This window comes from Trachurus japonicus, chromosome 12, assembly GCF_045865225.1.
Source record: "Trachurus japonicus isolate A0001 chromosome 12, Traja_1.0".
NCBI classification, from domain to species: Eukaryota; Metazoa; Chordata; class Actinopteri; order Carangiformes; family Carangidae; genus Trachurus; species Trachurus japonicus.
Window position 1 is genome coordinate 27006594 of NC_140918.1, and position 23027 is coordinate 27029620.

At 43.5% G+C, this 23027-nt stretch overlaps 1 protein-coding gene across 8 annotated transcripts in view; it reads left to right on the forward strand.

Annotated features, from left to right (window-relative positions):
- Window positions 1–23027, forward strand: part of nrg1 (neuregulin 1) — a 36370-nt gene that overhangs the window by 7771 nt on the left and 5572 nt on the right. The window contains exons 2-8 of one of the 8 annotated variants that reach the window (XM_085794025.1): window positions 3331–3469; window positions 7364–7422; window positions 13415–13438; window positions 15380–15482; window positions 17053–17206; window positions 17299–17420; window positions 20765–20962. In XM_085794025.1, the coding sequence (XP_085650151.1) occupies window positions 3331–3469; window positions 7364–7422; window positions 13415–13438; window positions 15380–15482; window positions 17053–17206; window positions 17299–17420; window positions 20765–20957 (794 nt within the window). In that variant the 3' untranslated portion in view covers window positions 20958–20962. Of the gene's footprint in view, window positions 1–3330; window positions 3470–6449; window positions 6518–7363; window positions 7423–13414; window positions 13439–15379; window positions 15483–17052; window positions 17207–17298; window positions 17421–20764; window positions 20963–23027 lie in introns of all 8 variants that reach the window. The other 7 variants (XM_085794026.1, XM_085794027.1, XM_085794020.1 and 4 more) reach the window with 7 other exon arrangements.

Below are 23027 nucleotides of genomic sequence, written 5' to 3' on the forward strand. Positions count from 1 at the left end.
ACCATGAAGTGTCTCAGTCAGTAATAGCTGTCTGTGTGTGGCCATGTTAGTGACCTGACCTTGGGCTGTGGCATTGGGGACATCTAAGTGTTTAATGCATTGAAACTCAGATTGAGTTGAGAGGGGTCATGGCACAGGAGGAGGATGAGGGTGTGTCTCTCCTCCAAGTCAACAGGACGCCATGTCTGTGCAGGCTTGGTTCATATCACCCATGACTGATGAGAATATAACTGAGTAGTGATGGCTTAAAAGGTGTCACCCAATAAGGGTCGAGTGGACTGAGAGCAAAAGACCAGCGTGAATTTACAATGCTGCTGTCTAGTGTCTACCATCATCTGATTTCTGAACATGTCTCCTATTTGTGCTTTGTCTAAGATTTCACAGATAAAAGTAATTTTGTTTTGACTTTCAGAAAATGTCAGTAGTAAAATGAAAAATCCAACATGTCCGTGTCAATAACCTTGACAGAGGATGCTTATTGTTACACTACAGGGAGTGATGAGTTTATATAACATAAGTTTATCTTACAGTTGAATGAAAGGAGCAGAAAAGAATGAGAGAGTGACTCAGGCAGTGATAAGCACAGAGGAAGGATGTTGTGTAAACTGTGGCAATGCTGACGAAATCAGATCATGTTTAACTCACTCACTTCAGCTCAACTGTCATACCCCCCCCCCCTCACTTTGGCAGCACAGACCACACTGTTCTGTGATAGATAATTTATTGTGGATTATCATACTGCTTGTTGCTCAATCTTGCTTCTCAACATGCAGCATCATGCTGTTTTCAAAATGCGTCAAATGCTGGGATGGATCGAGTTTTGCATATGTGTGCCTGCAGGGGCAGGGTTTCTTTCTTTCTTTCTTTCTTTCTTTCTTTCTTTCTTTCTTTCTTTCTTTCTTTCTTTCTTTCTTTCTTTCTCTCTCTATATTTATCTCTCTCCCTCTCTCTCATACTCAAACACACACTTTCTGCTTTCCTTTTTAGGTAACTGATGGTAGACTCTTTTTTAAATCAAAAACACCGAACCATCCTCAGTAGAAACTTCTTTTTTTCTTTCTTGCCCTTTCATAGCAGAATCCGTTTTGAACTCTTCTTGGGTTGATGTTTCACATTGACAGATGTGATTGTCGTGACCCATCATGCAGAGGGAGGGTTCTGCTGCTGCAGTGCTCCTCGGTTTGTCCTTGACGACACCTGATAGAAACGCCATCCACTGCAGCAGAGGCTGCTGAGCTGCTCCGCAAACACAACCCCAGCTCTGCCCACAGAGCCTGAGCGGCAGAGAGGTGAAGCCGCCTGTTGGCCGAGCTCCAGCACTGTCACTGCGCTCTGGTTTAATGTTACTGATCCAGCAGCAAAAGCAGGGAAATCTGCATCCCTCAGTGCACTCCATCAGGCATGCTGAGGATGAACATGAGCAGAGTAACCGGAGCCCTGCGCCGCAGACACACACCACTGCATGGAGAGAGGAAGTTCCACCATCAGTCGAAACATTAAAAGTTAATTATCAATGAAGACATGAATGGAGAGCAGCTCCTCGCTGTCTCACAGCCCCATCGACGTCTCTGCATCATCTCTGCTCAGCTGCATCATTTCTGGTCAGACCTCATTCATCACTGTGTTCTCAGGGACAGTAATATAAGTGAGCTGTAAAGTGCTGTGTAATGTTGAGATGCTGCTGCTACAGACATGTTGGCAGTGTTGTACTCACTGCCTACCTACCTACCTACCTACACCTACCTACCTACCTACCTACCTACCTACCTACACCTACCTACACCTACCTACCTACCTACCTACCTACACCTACCTACCTACCTACACCTACCTACACCTACCTACCTACCTACCTACCTACCTACCTACCTACCTACCTACCTACCTACCTACCTACACCTACCTACCTACCTACCTACCTACCTACACCTACCTACCTACCTACCTACCTACACCTACCTACCTACCTACCTACACCTACCTACCTACACCTACCTACCTACCTACCTACCTACACCTACCTACCTACCTACCTACACCTACCTACCTACCTACCTACCTACCTACACCTACCTACACCTACCTACCTACCTACCTACACCTACCTACCTACCTACCTACCTACCTACACCTACCTACCTACCTACCTACACCTACCTACCTACCTACCTACCTACCTACACCTACCTACCTACCTACCTACCTACACCTACCTACACCTACCTACCTACCTACCTACCTACCTACTTACCTATTGACCTACCTACTAATGTAACTAAATAGCAAGTGCAATTTCAAACATTCAGTTGTCACAGTGTAACATAAGTCTAAATAAAATATATTATTAAAGGTGCATTGTGTAGGAATTACTCCCATCTAGCATTGTGGTTGTATATCGCAAGCAACTCAATCGTATTTTTCATGCTGCATTCACGTGAAATTGGGCAGACCGCAGACAGACGACAGCCGCTGCACTTAACGGCATAAACAAGCCTCTATGTAAACAACATGTTGTCATGGCGATGTCGTATTGTTTACCTGACCCACGTTTTACCGGCTTTCTCTCGACTTCTGTGACTAAAATGACACCTGGTTTGTTACCGACAGCCGTCTGCCCGACTGCACGTGAATGCAGCATCAGTGTAACGCTCCATTCCTCCTCACTGCGTTACCGCGGTGACTTTTCCCAGACGCCACCTCGACTGAGCCGACAGCTCCGGTGTCTCCGCTGAGTTTCCGTGGTTTCCTACCGTCACGCTGCCACTGAATGTAAAAACATGGCGACAGGACATGGCAGCAGCACCGAGCTTACGAAATAATCGATTTTCGTGAATAGATAACAGGAGAAGTTACACAATGTCCCTTTAATATAGTTTATTTTATTAAAAAGGCTGCCGTGATGCACTTTCTACATGAGTGAGCTGTGAAAAAACGTGTTCGCTGGTCTGCATCTAAAATACATCCATCAACTTTGTACGTTTCGACTCGTGTTTCTGATGAATGAACTGCATCAAAGACACTCACTCACTCACTCACTCACTCACTGATCATATGAATGGATGGAGAGTGGTGGTGGTAAATGGGCATTTTGATGTTTTCTGTGTGGAGTCATTTTCCATTCAAGTCCACTGAATTAAATCAAGCTGTTCTTTTAGATCCATTTTTGGCTCCAAAGTGTTTAAGACCGTCTGAGGTTTATGACTGAGTGTTGACTGATGGGAAGTTCAAGTTTCATCTACTGTAACATGCAGACCGAGCCAGGCTCAGTGTAACCTACATTATGTGTCCGTGCCTTCTCCTTGCTGCACTAATTATGAGTGTCCTCTGCAGCTGCCACCAGCACCACCACGACAGCCAAGACCTCCAGTCACGTGACGCGCTGCAGCGACAGCCAGAAGAACTACTGTGTTAATGGAGGGGAGTGCTTCACCCTTGAAATCATGCCAGGCAGCACAAAGTTTCTTTGCAGGTAGGACATGGACTGAAGGTTTGACCTTGATTCTGCCTTAACATGGTATAATGTCACTGCTCATGTTAGCTTATGAAATGACTGTTGAACTGTAACATAGCAGCTGTGTAGCTGAATGAAACTGTCCTCAGTAACGTCACCCTCTCACACATGCACACCACTGTAGTGTAAGGTTCACCTGAAACTACAGAGATCACAGCAAACACACTACAACTTGTGTTAATGTTGCTTAAAGCTGATATAATGTTCCATTGTGTTTGGGGCTCAGACCAGTAAAAAAAAAGGGTCAGCCTGATAAAAAATGAAAACAGCCCCTGGAATAATTCATATAAAGCGCAAAGAACCACTTTCCAGCTGTGAAACACGATGAATCTTTTATCAGTCAGCCTCCGACTGACCAGGTTGCTAGAATTCAAATTGATGTGTGACACACAAACATGCTCCATGCCGGAAGCAAATATTTGGAACTACTTTCTAGAGTAAATGGGAGAAACTCCATATGCATTTACCTAGAAAACTGACTCATAATATTACATTATTATTTCATAGTGTGGTGAATGTGCAGATCACAACTTGTCCAGGAGAGCGTTTTGGAGTTGTTGGATCGTGTATTTGATGAGTTTGATGACGGACAGGGGACCTGTACCATTCACCTCCATTGTGCTTGCTGAGCAGCTCACATCTCTGCCCTGTGGATCTCAAAACAACATGCACCGATAATTATTAATTATTAACCTACTGCTACTATAGGGATTATGGTAATAGGCGGATTTGTCAAAATGTTGGACTATACCTTTAAAATTAAGTTTGTAGTTTCGAGGCTGATGCACGTTGACTCAGCAGGTGCAGGTAAAAGAAATGGGCATGAGGCCGCCAGTGTGTGACTGTGACACGACAGTTTTTTAGGAGAGCGGTGGAGCACAGGAAGTTAATCCTCTTGAGACTTGACCCACTGACACATAAACTCTGAGAAAGCAGAACACACAAGGAAGATTGTGTTTGGATTCCTCTGTAATACAAGAGATCTGCAGATCTGTCTGGAGTCTGCGACGTATAAAGATAATGTTTACGCCAAGCAGAGACAGTGAAGCACCTGATCTCTGTCTGGAATCCAAACAAACCGTCTCTGAATTTAGACAGAGCCGTTGATGGAGAGGGTTTAAGCTAAGGGTAGCTTAGCGTCAGTGTTAATGTCAGAGCTGTTTTTGTTTTTTTTTAAGGACAGCCGACCGTTTGAAGGTGATCTGAGCTCTGAACACCACAGGCTGCTGTCACCCGATCCACAGCAGGAAACATTTAATGAGCAAAAACTGTGATTTCATCAAGCTTCACAACGTCAGGACAGAACAAAGTGTTCACAGCTAATGTTCAGTTCGCTGACAAAGCTTCAGTCCTCTCTCATAAGAGAGAAGAAAGATGTGTCACCATCTGCTCCTGCACTCACGAGGTTGAGGTCATAGAAGATGGATCTACCTTTCACTGTCAAGGCCACAGAAAGTAGCCTTTACTGGAAGCATAAGATCCAGATAATAGGTTGTGGCCCCAACACTTACAGAATCTTTGTCAGAAACCATGAGGGCCACCACACATAGAAACCTCAGAGAAGGTCTCCACTCCCGTTATAGGACTGCACTCTTTATAAATAGAGATTTCCATCAGTCTCTTTGACCCTTTACCACAGAAAACATCCCAACCCTGTCCCAGTGAACTGGACTGTCACTGACATGTTTTTTTCATATAAATTCCAAAACTTGAATCCAGCACATATCTACTGATAGTAAATTCAATTTGAATGTCTTATCATTTAAATGTGGATACCTGCAGTAGCTCAAGTCAGTATCTGTAGCAATTACAGTTATGCTGGACAATTCCACATCCCATTATTAAACTCAGTGTCACCATTCAGTGCCTCAGTATAGGAAGCATGAAGCTGTGGGGCTCCAGATACATTTGTGTCTTTATTATTCAATAAAAAAAAAAAGTTGATTTAAACAAAAAATATATTTTCAATCAAATAAGAACTCACTTCAATAAAAAAAACCAAACCCTTTTCAATCAAAGAAAAAAAGGGTTGAAACGCAATTTTTTGGGTCTCAAATCTGTTTTTTTGCATTCAAACACTGTTTTTGATTGAAAAGGTTTTTTTTTTAAATTGAGGTGAAGTTTGTTTTCATTATAAAATATATTTTTTGTTTAAATCAACTTTTCTTCTGATTGAATATTAGAGACACAAATGTAGGCCTATGTCCATACGGATACCCGATGACAACAGTCAGTCTGATGTTTCTAACACACTGCAGTCTGAGTCCTGTCACACACTCACAATTAACATTTAACTAAATGTTAACACAGAAGCTATTTCACAAACCACAACCAAGCCCTTGTTGTTAACAAACACAGACGCTATACAGTAGAAACAGCTACGTCCCCGCCTTCATTGCCATGGTTACCATAATGATGATCAGTGCTTGGCCGGGTTTAGAAAAAGCTGGTGATTTGGTTTAAACACGTACTTCCTCAAGATTAGCTGATCCATGTTGTCATGGTAACGACGACAAAATGTGATTAGCTTTAGGCCTATTGAATGGTCGGAGACAAGTGAAACAGCATCAGCTGCTCTGTGTCACATTCCTGTGTTTTGTTGACCTGTCTGTCCCCCACAACCTCCTCCTCCTCATGTGTTTCGTCATGTCACCACACTTTTCCCTTTGCTCCCGTCATAATTGATACAACCACTAGATGTCGCCTAGTAACGAAACGTAACTACAGTATGGGCGACCAGTGGGATTTTTTTTTTTTTTTTTTTTACAGGAGGACAGTCTCATCAGCTCAGCTGTGTGGTGACAGGGCCGTGTCGCAGATCCTCCATGTGTTCCATGTGTTGTGTTGTCTCTGTGTGTGTTTGTCCACGTGTGTCCATGTGTTGTGTGTAACATGTCAGTGCTGTTTATCTCTCCTTCCTCTCTACCCACCCAACCAGGTGCTTGGCGGGATACACTGGGCACCGATGTGAACGAGCTGTGCTAAAGAAAGTGTCAGACCCAAAACGTATGTGAACACAACTGTATCAGTCCCACATGTCATTGCTGGTGTTTCACCCTCTCATGTTTTCTCCCGGAGGCGGAGGAGAAGTCCATGTTTCCTTTAGCGACAGACATAAAAATCGATTCCTGCCCCCCTTCCTGAATGAGCACAGGAGGAGTAGTGCACTGAAATTTGCATGTATACGTCACATCTCATCACACCCCATCATTCTGTTTCCGAGCGGCGCGACACCCCCTCCACCTCAGGTGAAGGTGTGTCCAGTCTGGAGGTAAGACAGACGTCCTCCTGCTGCTCCCATCCAGCCTCACTGCCATCCCCCCCACCCAGAAAACACCCAGGCCGTGGGTGTTCTCTGCATCCAGACTTTGCTCCACTGGTCCAGCGCCGGGCCACAGCGATGATCTCCATGTTTCCCACATGTCTACATGCAGGAGACCCAGGGATCACTGGTGGTTAGGGCTGCTGCCACTTTCTTTTCTAAACACCTCTGCAGCTTGGATCTTGGCCTGTGTTGCCTTTCGGGGTGGGATGCTGACAGCCCTGATGCAACACTATATCACATACACATACATGCAAATTTCAGTCTGCTGCTAAGACACTGTTCAAGCCCCAGAGCCTGATGGAGGCTCGTGTCTTTACCCATCATCTCCCTCACTTGGAGATGATGATTGACCTGTGTGTGGAGGTCTGAGGTGACTAAGTGGACCCAGCCTCACAGACAGGAGCTGGACCCGTTGCTCCAGCCGGCCCTTCCTGCCAACACCAGTGGTGACTGTCGTGGGTTCTGCTCAGCTCCTTGAATTAACTCCTTCTCTCTTCTTCTCTGTCTTTTTTTATTTCCCTAACCAGGTGTCCAAATGAATTTACTGGTGATCGCTGCCAAAACTATGTAATGGCCAGCTTTTACAGTATGTCTACTTCCTCTTCAGTCTGTTGGTTCTGAGCATGCTCGATTAACACTTCCTGTGCTGTGCTCCTCTTTTAGTTCTTCCTCCTATAGACCTGTGGTTTTTGTGCAGCCCAGATCCTTCCTGCATGTTGAACTCTGTGATCACTTTTATTTTGGATGTTGAAGCTGCATGTGCTGCTGTAGAAGTTAGACAACTCTTATTTTACATTTGAACACTTACTTTTTTTTTTTTTCAACTGGAAGATCTGCAAATTGTCAGTGCTCCGGTCCTTACTGTGTGTGCTCAGAGTTACTGTATGCTTCAGTCTGTATATACCTGCCCATCAACATGGTTCAAACTGTCAAAGGAACTGATCTAGATCACATTTACACCACAAAGAAGGACAGACGATGCCTTCTCAGTGCAGTTCTTCTTTTTAATGATATTTGGAGGCAGATGCAGTAATTCTTCCTGTTGCTAACCAGTGATCCATTCAGACTGTCCAGTTATAGATATATATATGTCATATATACACATGACATTCATCGGACAAGGACAAACACTGATGTTGATACTGTACATAGAGTTTCAAACTACACAGTCAATGATCAATCAAAATTATCAATAATTTGTAGAGCTGCAGCTTATGCCTCAACTCAGCTGCTTAGAGCTGCATGTGTAGACATGCCAGTGTACAAACACACACACATACACAGTTGGTGATAGTCAACATCTCCTCACCCTGACACAATACTAAACAGTTAAGTAAGAACCTGTTCCAGTCCGGTGACAGCCGCTTGTTTGAGCTCTGACAGGTTAAACTGGACTCAGTCACACAACCTGGTGCAGGTGTTAGTTTAAACATCAAACACACAAAGAACCACTGTTGTTCACTGTTGGTGGTGAAACAGCTGTTACAGATCCAGCTGCTGCGACCTTCACTGATGTTCCTCATCTGTCCTTTAAGAGCCACAGGTTTGATGCTGCTACTGACAGTGGTCAACCAGCTCCCCCTTACTTAATAGAGTTAGGGTAAGAATAAGAATAGACAGAAGTAGATGTGTAAAATCCATAACAGGCAGCTATAGCTTCAGGTTTGTGAGTGCAGACTAATGTATCAGAGTGTTTAGAAGTGAGGGACTTGGAGCCTGGCGGATCTCATTATAGATATTCAGACCCTGAGTTCCTGCAGCCAGTTTTGTGAAGGTGATTTTTTCCTTCCGTAACTGTAACAAGGAACTGAGGAACAAGTCAGTTTGAAGTCTTAAAATAGAGAGACTCCTCCACTGTCCCAGTGAGGAGACGACTGCACCAGAGGACACTGTAGCTAATCCTTGTAGCGCAGCATCAGCATCTGAAGCTGCAGAGGTCACAGGCCCTGACTACCGTCTGAGATTTACCTGAGGAGGTGGCAGCACTAAACTTTACTGCACCTCCAGTTATGATGTGTTCCAGCGGAGCGGGACGTACGTAGCAGGCCTCCTCCGTGGAGCAGAGGCTGCCAAGAAGGCACTCCAGGTCAGAGTCTGAGCTGAGTCAGGGGGCAGCACAGTCAGCTCCGTCAGCTGAGTCAGCACCACAAAGTGAGGAGCCACCATTTTGTGTGGTCGGCTGGAACCTCTCCAACAAGACTATCAGCTGAATTATAGAGGGAGAACAGGGCAGAGTCTTTTTTTGCTGTGGTGTGTCTGAATTATGTCTGACAATCAGGATGCAGGTCTGCCCATCATGTGAAACTGGCTCCTCACGATGAGGCTCCCCCTGGACCTGGTTTTAGACTGAAGACACAGGAGTTTCTGGAGTCAGTCAAAAGACCTTAAAATTGAACTTCAAAGGGATAGTTCAACATTTTGGCAAATTGACCCATTGCCATAATCCCTATAGTTTTAGGAGTAGGTTCGTTACCTTTAATTGTCGGTGCAAGCTATTTTTAGAATGGCGGAGCAGAGCCACGAGCTGCTCAGAGCTACGCTACGGAGGCTCATGGGATTTCTTGGTTTCCCTCATCAAACTCATCAAATACACAATCCAACAACTCCAAAACGCTCTGGTGGACAAGTTGTGACCTGCACATTCACCACACTATGAGATAATAACAGAACGTCACAAGACAGAGTTGTTTTCGAGTTGTTTTTGCCTCGAAAACAACTCTGTCTCAATTGTGTATTTGATGAGTTTGATGAGGGAAACCAAGAAATCTTATTAGCCTCTGTAGCGTAGCTCTGAGCAGCTTGCAGCTCTGCTCCGCCATTCTAGAAACAGCTTGCACCGACAATTAAAGGTAACAGACCTACTCCTAAAACTATAGGGATTATGGCAAAGGGCCAATTTGCCAAAATGTTGAACTACTGTATCCCTTTAAGAGATGGAGTGGAGTTTAAAAACTGCCAACTCCTAAACCTGTCACACATGTCACTGGGACAAGATGCAGCACAGAGAGATCTTAGCTACCTTATATACTGTTCCTTAATGGAAATCACGACTGCACTGACAGGACAGTGTCTGTGTGTCTGTCCAAACATGGCGGCAGTGAACGTCTGTGTCGATGCCTCATGTACAACATCAGAATAGTACAGCTTGTCCTCCTGTATGTGTGTCCTCTCTGTCCTTGACCTGTCCCTCCTGTATCTGTCCAACCACAGAGCGTCCCTGTGTCTCTTCATCAGTGGACTGACTCTTTGGTCATCATGTGACTGTGTGGACCTTTGATCGTTTTGGTGACATCAGGTTTTACTGTACAGTGATCTTCAGAAGTAGAGCAGAAAGAAAGAAAGAAAGAAAGAAAGAAAGAAAGAAAGAAAGAAAGAAAGAAAGAAAGAAAGCCTAAATGCCTCAAATCAAACTTTCACACAGTGTCACACAGTTATGAATGAGCCACAGTGTCTCATCATCAGCTTTCAGGAAGAAGGACTGCACTGTTAAACCTGTAATCCTCCAAACTAATTAGGACAGACTGAGTGTCACTGGCCTCTAAACAGCAATTACTGCTCTCATTAAAGTTTTATATATAAGGCTGGTCTGGGTTCAGGTTCTTAGTTTAGGTCCATCATCCACAGAGATATGAACAGCCATCCCCCTCCCCACAGTTCCTCTAACAACATCACTCCACCCCACCGTCATTTCCACAGCCACCAGGTTGTCTTCACATCTGCAGGACAGCGTGACCCGTGAACACACTGATGTGAGTGTGACGGAGATCAGATGCAGCGCAGGGAAACAGCAGTGAGGCTGAAGTGTGTGTGTGTGTGTGTGTGTTTGCAATGGTGCCTGATGATCACAGCATGTTTGCTCAGCTCAGTCCAAACACGATCACTCTGGTGTCGGTGCATGTATCAAACCACATCACTGCCATCGACTGGTTTCATCACGGTTCAGGTGATTCATCGCAGTACAGGACAGTACAGGATTTGTCAGTATTTTAAAGGTACAGGAAACAGTGAGTCTGTAATTCTTAATTTCTTTTTGGGTTGTCCATCCGTCTGTCAGTCTGATTCTCATGGAAGCCATTTGACTGAACCTCACTGAGACTCAGGAAAGATCTTGGTTTGTAAAGATCGAAGGTCAAGGTCACAGTGATCTTGACTCGGACTTCGGGATGAACATAAAAGAGTTTTTAGCTCAAGATATTTAAAAAAAATATATTTTATGGTGGCATGTGAACACTGGTGTAGTGGTTTGCACTGTCACCTCTCACTGTTCCAGGTTCGATTTCCTGGTCTGGGGTCTGTTAAAGGGATAGTAGCTTTTTTTTAAAAAGTGGGGTTGTATGATCTACAAATAGCCCCTAAGTACTTAAATTGCAGTAGAAGACTCTCTGCACTCCTCCTGTTAGCAACGCCAGCCCATAGCCCTGCCCAGAGATTTACAACATACAGTGTTGTGAACAGACCCAAAGAAACGGCCTATTTTCGCGGCCTAAAAGAGGTTTTACCTGGAAAAAAAAATGCAGTTCCATTGTTCGCTATAATATCATTTTTTCCAGCCCCTCAAAGTGCAGGGAAAAGCAGTTTTTATTTGGACCTAACCAACTGCTGATCGGCGGGTGCTAACCCTGGGCGGAGGGATACGTGAGTTGGTTAGGTCCAAATAAAAACTGCGTTTTTTCTGCACTTTGAAGGGCTGGAAAAAATTATATTATAGCGAACAATGGAACTGTGTATTTTTTTTCCAGGTAAAACCTCTTTTAGGCCGCGAAAATAGGCCGTTTCTTTGGGTCTGTTCACAACACTGTATGTTGTAAATCTCTGGGCAGGGCTATGGGCTGGCGTTGCACACGGGAGGAGTGCAGAGAGTCTTCTACTGCAATTAAAGTACTTAGGGGCTATTTGTAGATCATACAACCCCACTTTAAAAAAATGCTACTATCCCTTTAAGCGTGTGCATGTTCTCCCCGTGCCTGTGTTGGTTTTCTCTGGGTTCTCCAGCTTCCTGCCACAGTCCACATGACGCATACATGTACAGAAGGTTGATTGCCGACTATTAATTGCCTGTAGGTGTGAATGTGAATGTGTGAGCTTGTTCTTCTCTGTATGTTGGTCCTTATAGACCAGTGCCAGTATCAGCTGGGATTGGCTCCAGTTCCCCATGACCCTGCACAGATGAGCAGTATAGGGATGGCTCATATCTTATGTTACTCTGGATAAAGATGAAGCAGACAACCATGAGGCAGTGATTCTAGTTTACTTTCTGTTTCAGTTTCACAGAAAAAGTAGATACAGTGATGTTTCACAGCTCCTGTTGTGCAGCTGTACAGTAACAGTGACCTGACATCGACCTCTCTCTGCCTCAGAGTGGGTCAGTCGGTCACTGGATGAACAGTGTAGTTTTATAGATCAGTCCAATATCAACACAACTACAGAGCTACGGTGACAGCGCTGGTTGTGTTGTTTATGTGAAGTTCCTGATGGATAAAACTAACAGTTAGTTGTTGTGATATTCTTTAATTATCTTAACAATTTGTACGGTGTATAAAGTATGTAGGTATGTGTATGTGTATTGCCTTAGTAACCTACACCACATGGCATGATTATATTTGCATCCCATAGAAACATAACCTGGTTTGTAAACGTGTGATATTAGATGTTTCCTGTACCTTTAGGATCAGTTTCAGATGACTCTGAATGTTTATTCAGGTACTATATATATATATTTATGTATATTTACACTCAGTGAGCTCTTTATTAGGAACACCTGTACACCTGCTTATTAATGCAGTTATCCAATCATCCACCATGATGGATCCAGCAGCAGGTGAGGAAAAATATCTCAAGGCAAGTTACTAGTGAACAGGAGCAGCTCTGTTGATTAAAGAGGTCAGAGTGGACAGACTGCTCGGGGCTACAGTCACTCAGATAACCACTGTGCAACTGTGGTGAGAAGCTTCAGAGGGATCAACACTCTGAACCAATCTGCAACAGCAGAGACCACGTCAGGTTCCACTTCCTGTCACCAGGAGCAGAACCCAGACACCAACAGTGGACAGATGAAGACCTGATATGATGGATCTGGATTTGTGCTCAGGAAGCAGATGGTCATAGTCAGCATAGTCAACAGTCCAGGCTGGTGGAGGTGGAGTGATGGTGTGAGGAAGGTTTTCTTCTTAATACCAGTCAATCATTGGCCGAGTGTCGGGTTTTCTCAGTCTTCAGTGATGTCCCAGGTCTCCAGACCTAAATCCAGGAGAACCTTTGGGATGTGGTTTACAGTCTATGGATGTGGTTGAACAGGAGATCAGCAGCTTGGATGTTCAGCTGATAGATCTGCAGAACTGATGTGATGCAGCCATGTCAACATGGAGCGTTGGAAAGTTTCAACATCTGGTGGATCCATGAGTAGCTATAGTGTTGGTGTGGTGTTCCTAGTAAAGTGCTCACTGACTGTACAGGACCTTAAGTATTTAGGCTTGTGTATATTGACGGTGTTAAGTTTACCTAAGCCATGTGATCAATATAAATACTAGCTCATCTGTAAAATCCAATTTTCTTTTTTTTTTCACCTTCTGCACTGACAGAACATCTGGGGATTGAATTTATGGGTATGGACTGTTCCTTCCTCTTAGTTTGCAGATGTAAGACTGTAAGCTACAACCCTCTACTAAACCTACGTCCAGATGAAGGGATCATACAGCCCAGACCATTATACATATGATTTAGCTATATGTATATATATTCAATTTATATATACATATTTAAATATGAAATGACACATGTGGCATTTTGTGTCAAAACAGTAACTTCTACCGACACACACATACACTGTCCATTTGTATTGCATTATATACATTCACGTTGTGTGTGTGTTTGTGTGTGTAGATGTTGCTGTGTTAACATCAAATGCCACATGTACCATTCAGATCCAGGTAACCAGTCCAAGCTGAGTTTACCTGAGTCCTCCCTGAAAGCCACAGAGGCTGTACGGACATGGTGCTGTATGTTCACCTCCCTTCAGCTCTCCCTCCCTGCACCCTCTGTTGCACCCAGTGTTCAGCATGAAACAGTAGAGCGGCATCATGTCCTCCATCCACCTCTCGCCCCCTGCCTCCCTGTCTCCACCTCCTCCAGACGATCTGTATATGTTTGCAGCTGTTCCTCATATCCCCTCCTCCTTGTAGCAGCTCTGCCTCCTCTCATCGCGCTGAGGGCAGGGCCATCTTTTAATCTGCATAAATGTACTAACATGTGTGTTCCCAACCTGCGCTGAGCCATGCAGAAGCAGCATAATTAAAATATATACTGTAGATACATGATAGAGTTAGGGCAGGGTCCTTTCATAAAGTGTCTGACATCAGGTAGACTGTGGTGTTAACAGTAAGTGACACCACTGGATGTTTCATTTCCAGAAAACCATGTGGTTGGCACCAGGGAAAAAACTTAATAATTCATAGTGATTGGCTGAACATAAAAGTTGGAGATAGATATATAGGCTATAGTATATAATTGAAGAGCAGGACATTGCAGAGAGAATGAAGATAGAAACGAATGAATAACAGAGCAAAAACAAACATGACTCACAGGCAGATGATTCAGGAGGAAGGCATTACCAGAGAAAGAGAGGTGAAGGGAAATAAAGTGTTTAGAGGGCAGGTATATCTACAGTATATTCTCTCTGAGTCGACTGACCACTTCAGTTACCTCAGGGATGTCCCCCAAAGAGACGCAGCATTGTCAGACCTGACACCTCCTTGACTGGAGCACCATCCCTGAACAGAAACACAGTAGTGGTGAGGTGCATTTTACAGTAGAGCCCAGTCTCTCTGACAGCTGACTGGATGCCTGGATATTTCCAGTATTAAAATGTCGGAGTTAAAATACCTTATATTTTATGTAAATATCAGCTGATGATCTTTTCAGAAAGAAACAACTTAACAAATGCACTAATCCTAATGTAAATGCAATAACTTATACATGTTATATCGTAAACCCTTTGTAATGTACTGCTTTGGTTCTCTGTCAGTGCATGTAATCGGATCGTTATATTGAAGGGACACTCCACATGTCTGTGTCTACGAAAAGGAAGAAACAACTACAAAGAGTGCATTATGGGAATTGTAGGATCCATGTGTTTCTGAAGCTTGACCCATATTTGGGCCTGTCAGTCAGTCGGGATGTCTCAGTGTCTGCAGCTTTCATTGCTCTCAAATGTCCCCGAACTTCATGGAGGTGCAGCATTAAATCACTGGAGTAGCACTTTAACACTCACGCTATTGCTTTGGTCAGAGTGAGGGGTAAACAATCAGCCTAAGTAACCACAGATCAGAGGGGGGGTCACAGGGTGTCCTCGCTCTGAGGGTTAGACGTCTTGTCATATCAACAGCAGCAAACCTCCGATACGAAGGTGCATTAACTGTAATGACCTCCTTACACAGCCCTTTCTCATTGTTTATGGTTTGAATGGTCTTTATGTGTGTGTGTGTCTGTGTGTGTCTGTGTTTGTTGTAGACCACTTTCTTCTAAGAGTGGACTGTCCTCTTTTTCAGAAGCTGAGGAGCTGTATCAGAAACGTATTTTAACAATATCAGGAATCTGCATTGCACTCCTAGTCGTTGGAATCATGTGTGTGGTTGCCTACTGCAAAACAAAGTAATTCAAATCACATTTTTATGTTTGATTCATAACTCAAAGTGCACTCCTTGTTTTTATTATAGTGTCCAGTAGTGCCCTCAAATGCCCAACCCCCCTCACACACGCACAAACACACCAAAGAGCAAATGAGGGCAAAGATGCATCAATAAAATATGTAAAAGAAAAAGCAGATTTTAAAGTGACAGTTAAAGACTGACAGACAGAAAGCAGTGTAGTGAAGCCACCACAGTCACATAACTGTGGAGCCTTGGTGGCGTTACCTTTGTGACATCACTGATTTTCTGAAGAGGAGTTCTCATCTTAATAAATGTAATAAGGTGGGTTATATAAACAGTACAAAGGAGGAAATGAGCTGTTGTTTGCACCAGGTTGTAAACGCTTATGTTTTTGCTATCATTTCTTCTATAACATTTTAACATGGGACTTTATGGAATGACTCACTGTTGGAGCCAGACTTAAAGGGATAGTTCAACATTTTGGCAAATTGGCATAATCCCTATAGTCTTACCTTTAATTGTTGGTACAAGCTGTTTTTAGAATGGCCATGCAGAGATGCGAGCTGCTCAGCTAACGCTAAGGAGACTTATGGTATTTCTGGGCTTTCCCTCAAAACTCATCAAATACACAATCCAACAACTCCAAAACGCTCTGGTGGACAAGTTGTGACCTGCACATTCACCACGCTATGATATAATGATGGAATGTTACGAGACAGAGTTGTTTTCGAGGTAAATGCGTAGCCGGTGTTGTGCCAAAAAGAGACTCCTTGCTGAAAACATCTGCCCCCAATAGGAACACATATCGCCGGCTTTGCATTTACCCATGCATTTACCTTGAAAACAACCACAGCATTAGCTGAGCAGCTCACATCTCTGCCCGGCCAATCTAAAAACAGCTTGCACCGACAATTAAAGGTAACAAACCTACCCCAAAGACCATAGGGATTATGGCAAGAATTTGCCAAAATGTTGAAATATCCCTTAATAGAGGAACTGCAGATCTTGGCACTCCAGTGTTAGATTCATTATTCAGCTTCAGAGGTTGATGCTTGATCCTAATTCGTTATTGCTCAGCACCAGAGCCTTAATATGATGCTGTTGTTGTCAAGGTGAGAGGAACTGAACCAATGTGTTTGTTTACCAGTTTTACTGGTATGAAAAGTGACCCAGCTGCGAGTTGGCATCCAGGTGATGCCTAATGTCACATTTCAGATGTTGGACTGTTGTAACGTAGCTGCAGAAAGCTGTGACACATCCACTGTTCACCACGGTAACGAACAGCATCATCTGCATAATAACAAGCAGAGATACTAACCAAACTAAATGAGCTGACTGAAGTCTGGGGAGTTGGTGGTGCTACTGGACACAATAACAACATCATGAAGTGTATTTTCTTCTACTTCAGTAACATATTAACTATTAATTATTAATACACTCAGTCTTTATAACATTAGATGACATTTGGGGTAAATGTTTCTCTTTTGGTACATTTGGGACTCTCCCCTCAGATATGCTGCCCAGTTGTGATTTTGGCTGCTTCACAGTTTAATTTGTTTCTTCGCAAACAGGAAGCAGCGGAAGAAGCTCCATGACCGTCTGAGGCAGAGCCTGAGGAACAAGAGGAACCACAGTACCAAAACTGGTACCGGCTCCAACCAGGCTAGCTCAGCCAGAGGACGTCAGCTTTCTAACTTGCCTCTTCAAGATTTGCAGCTCACCAATGTACGCTGTTAGTCCTTAGCATCAAATCAAAAACCCGCACCCTGCTGAGCCTCTGCATTCACATCGGCTCTCGATCTGCTCCTCTTCCATAGCAATGTAACGGGCTGACCCTGCAGCATGCAGCTGAGAAGGAGACAGAGACCACCTTCTCCACAAGCAAATATGCCTTATCTGCGCATGAAGCCACAACACTCACACACATCTCCAGCCAAAGGTAAGAAAGGAAGTTGGTTTGTAGCTGTCCAGGTTTAGCATCAGCTGCCTGTATAAAAATATTTCCACTTGTGAAGGTGCAGTTTGTGCGACTTTGGAGTATTTTCTGCTGCTACTGTTCAGTACAGTTCAGTCTGATGGTGAGAAAAGCTCAGTATAGGCCTCCATGACTGGTGACCTCATCTCTGACTCACGCCTTTTCCTTTAAAGGGATAGTTCAACATTTTGTCAATAATCTCTAAAGTTTTAGGAGTATAGGTTTGTTACCTTTAATTGTCGGTGCAAGCTATTTTTAGAATGGTGGAGCAGAGCCGTAAGCTGCTCAGAGCTACGCTACAGAGCCCAAGAAATCCCATTAGCCTCCGTAGCGTAGCCCTGAGCAGCTTGTGGCTCTGCTCCGCCATTCTAAAAATAGCTTGCACAGATAAATAAAGGTAACGAACCTACTCCTAAAACTATAGGGATTATAGCAGTGGGTCAAATTGCCAAAATGTTGAACTATGCCTTTAAGATACATGATCGACTCTGATAGTTAGAGCAGCGGACTGTCAGTGCAGGTGCTACAGTGTGAATACAGCCCCAGAACATAGAAATGTGGACCCGTGGCTCCTCATTAAGATCTAACTGGGTTAGGGTTAGGGTTCTTTGTTGAACTTGGCACTGAATTAGCTGGATTACATGACTGTTGAATATAGTGTTGTCTCGTGTGCATGTGTCAGCTGGAGTGGAGGTTGTACCATGTTATGGAAACTGTGGTGGATTTTGGTTTTTGGTTTGAGGGAGTATGGAGTATGGTGTGAACTTTTTATCAGCTTGTTTGATATGAGTGAATGGGAGTGGCACCACTGGTCAGCTGAGTGTTGGGCTTTTCTGACTGACTATTGCAACTCATAAACTTGCAATAAATGAATAAAGCTCAGCTGTCACTATATGTCCACTATGTCCCACACTATTCTATACTGTCCAAAGGCAGAGATAATGCCAGGTGTGGGCAGGATATAGAATCCAGACTGATACTCAACTTCTGCTCTTTGTTCACTGTTGTTATACAAATAAAAATGAACACTAATAAAACCACCATGACAGCTGTTAGATCAGGAAACATCTGGATTTGTGGCTGAAAGTAGGTTTCAAAACACCAGGATCAATCAGAACATCAGGTAACGTAATTGCAGGCTGTGGATCATTGTATATCATTAGATCTTCTGTTGAAGTCAGTGACTCACTGAGTGGAGCTGAGGCCATTAATCCTCAGTCTGGTCACATGATGATGTCACTGTGAACTTTACTGACATTTAAAAGCGCAGCACAACAAAATCACATTTCTAACTCAATACAAGAGGACATAAATAATTAATAAATGCACTTTAAACGTGCACAATAAATAACAACACTCAAGTAGGCTAGCCACTGACAACAACAGCATATAAGCATCTGAGTGCTGGAGATAGAAACGTATTGAATTATAGCAGTTTAAACTGTATGTACAGCAGGGGTGTGTGTGTGTGTGTGTGTGTATGTTCATTTCAAGGTGAGGAGTCTAATGGGTTGTGGCTATAAAGCTCTTACAGAGGCTAGTGGTCCTGAACTACATGCTGTGGTGCTGTTTGAGGAGATGGATGTAGGAGACGGTGGTGCAGGTTCTGTTCCAGTGTTGCCTCTGGTTCAGAACTTCTAGTCCACAGCCATTTTGTAGATGTGAGGAGGAGTGTGTGCAGTTATTCAACAGTCAACAGCGATGTCCTCTATCTTGTTGACTGTGACACGTTTCTGTTCCTGCTGTTCACTTTCTCTCTGATGTTGTATCGTCATAAAAACTTGACCATGTCGTTTGTGCTAGTTTTTGGCCCCAGCTGCTCAATGGGCTGTTCAGACCAAGTTTACACAGCATGATTACAGTGAAGTCTATGCTAAAGTCTACATGACAGCCACGTTATGCTGATGATATGTTGTTGTCAGTTGACGGTTTAGCCGGTGTATAAACTCAAATGGATGAAATGTGTCTGGTGTTTTGTGGTCTTGACTGGTCTGTGGTGGAGTGGCCCTGTGGCCTTTTATGTTCCCTGATAAGGAACTGTCCATGCACACGCTGTAATACTACAAAGAGGACTGCTAGTCCTCAGTCCATTCAAGAGGTGGAGCCACATGTTAGTTTTTTTTTTTAGTTTTTTTTGTCTAAAGTCAGAAACAGACTATTTTAAACTCCTTCACCTTTCTGACCTGGGTGACACCCACCCAGGGACCTGACAACCAGTTAGTAGCCTACTGGACACTGTGGGACATGAAACCCACAGTGTCACCAAACGGGGACTGCTGACTGCACTCTTTCCGAGCAGCAGCCAGTGAGTGAGTGCCTGTTTCAGGTCGGACATGGGAACATGTTTGATTAATGTCAACTGTTAGAAAAAAATCAGCTGATTCTACATGCAGCAGAGTTAGCATCAGGTGGCTAACTCCGTTGCTGACTTAAAAATCCCCCAACTTTTTAATACTATTAATATGACAGTTTTGGCTGTAAGATGATTATACATCAGAGATATAAACTGTATTTTTTAAAATTGACCAGTATACTTCCTTGGTGCCCTGAAGGTTTCTTTGGTCCAGTGTGTTTACCACTCTGGTTACAAAGCACAGAAGTCAAACCATCACTAGCTCATGACAGGAGCATGATGTGTTTAAAACCAATGAAATTCCTGTATATGATTTTCCATGTTACTATTATATGTAATAACTGTATTCTCTTCTGTCTGGATAATGGTGAACAGGTTGAAGAGGAATGAATAGTAGAACGATTCAGATCTTACAATAGACTGAAATGATGAACAGTCATCTTGATTAGCCTAATGTACAGGCTATAAATCCAGATGTTTTCTACCACATTGAAAGCTGTCAAAGGTCTCCGTTTAAACCCATAAATAAATATAAATTCTGCCACTGATTTGCCCAATTTGTAATCTGAGGCAGGCAGATGTCAGTTGTATAGTTGAGGAGGCATCTGCTCATTGAGCAGAGATTGAAGACATGAGCCTCGGGGAGATCAAACTGTGGATCTTAGCTCCGACAAAGCAAATCTGCAATGAGCAGTTAGCAGGAGACAGACTGATCCTGGGTCTGTGCTGTGCCTCCACTGCATCAAGTCATTCTGTAGAATCTAATGGGATTACTACAGTGAGTGCACATTTTTGTTGGGTCCACTTTCTTACTTTCTGCCCAGCCCTCATTAGCAACAACCTGCTGCATCAGTCAGTGGGACTGAGGTCAACCCACATGATATTTATGTCATAAAGGTCTAGAGGCCTGTCTGCAACCTTCTCCATGTAAACGCCCCCCTCCCTGTCTCTGCAGCTGGAGTAATGACTGGACCAACAGTGTTGTGTCAGACACTGAGTCTGTCTCGGTGATGTCATTGGCGGAGAAGAGCCACAGTGCCACACAGGGCGGCCGGGGTCGTCTGAACGCTACTGGTGGCACCAGAGACTTAAGTGCTCGTTCAAAGACGTGCCAAGACAAACTCAACTCCGACAGCGACTTGCCTTAACCAAGGTAACTGACTGATGTCAACTCCTCCGCACAAAGAGAGAACCAGCAGGACAACAACACAACTAACACACAGCCACACAGCAAGTAGAGTTAAAGCAGAATAAACACTAAATCACCTGTACTGTATGGTGTTTTCTGCCTGCCTGAATACTTCTGCTATTACTACTAGTAGTAGTAGTAGTACTACCACTTCTTCTACTACTACTACTGCTACTACTGCTCTTACTACTACTAATACTACTGCTGCTGCTATTACTACATCTACTACTACTGCTATTACCACTAGTACTGCTACTACTATTACTATTACTACTACCATTACTATTACTACTACTACTACTACTACTACTACGACGACTATTCTATTACTATTACTACTATTACTCTTACTATTACTACTACTACTACAACTACTACTATTACTATTACTCTTACTATTACTACTACTACTACTATTCTATTACTACTATTACTACTACTAATACAACTACTACTACTATTACTACTACTACTACTTATACAACTACTACTACTATACAATTACTACTACAACTACTACTACTACTACAACTGCTATTACTACTACTACTACTACTGTTACTATTACTACTAGGCTACTACTACTACTACTACTATTACAGTACTATTACTATTACTACTACTACTACTACTACTACTACTACTACTCCTAATAATAATAATATTTACAATACTAATGATTATGATAATGAACCTGTCCAGGGTGTCAACAGGGATTTGCTCCATCCCCTTTAACCCTGTAAGAATGAGTAGTATAGCCAATAGATGGATTGATTTATAATGATAATAATCTTTATTGTTAATCTGACTTTGTCTTCACAGGCTGAGATGTTGTATTCAGTGAAAATGACTCTGTAAAAGTTATTGGATGCTTTCTCACCGAGGGTAGTGTAGTCTATTGAATCCTTCACTTTGCCAACCATGTCACTCACTGTGTTTGTAATCCAGGTCAGTCTGGTTTCATTCTTAAATGACCGAGGCTGAAACCATTTGCATCTATTAAAAGTTGCACCGTTTCTAAAATGCTCTTGCTTTATATCATGGGTCCAATCTCCTGGTTAGATACAACTGCTGCATTAATCCTCCCCATATCCACCATAGACCAGAAGCATCATTCTTAATGTGACAGTCAACACCAGACTACTATCACAGACCATCCCACCACTGTGTCTTTCAGATTCCACCACAGTGGGTCAAATCAGATGAAGCAGCAGCTCTTCAGACACAATTATCAGTAAAAGTAATTCATTAGCACATCAGACTGCAGATACTCCTCTACATGAGTCCCTCGTGTCTCCTATGATGATGATTGACAGAGTCAGTGTCTTGGTCTTAGTCAGAACCAACAACAGTAACAAAAACTACCACACTGTGAAGTGTGAGAGTCACCTGGGAAGACAATACTGGAGCAATTTAAAAAAATTGCATATGAATGGATGAACCATCTGTTAATTATATGTAATATAAGAGCACAGAAAACTGATTTACGAGGCAACTAATATAATGCAGGGAGTTCAAAACATCACAGCTTGAACATCATTGTACAAAGGACCATGGATCATTGAACCTCCTGTCCCTCTGTAAGGTCACCTACAGTACAGCTGAATCCAGGATGTAGTCCACACCATCCACATGTTTGTGTGTCAGAGTAAAAGCACAGCTGTCTCTACAGCAGCTTCATATTTCTGGCTCTTAAAATACTCACAAACTGGTGTGGTATCCTGCTCGCTCTGCGTCAAACTATTTATAGCCACCGGAGCTGCACCCTCCTGCACCTGGGTGAGTGATCTGTATTTATACTGGTCCAGGCAGCACAACGCAGCCTGAGACAAATGCATCCACTAACATCTGCTGAGACTGGGCGGCGGTGGGTGTGTTTTTGTCTTTTATCTCGGCCGTTTACCTGCTCCGCCACTTGAACAGGCGGCTGCTGTTGGTCACCGCCGGCCTGAGGGATGTTGTGATGGAACTAACCCAGCAGTTCCTGTCCGTGCCTCCGTGGATGAGGGAGCAGCAGAGGACCAGCGTC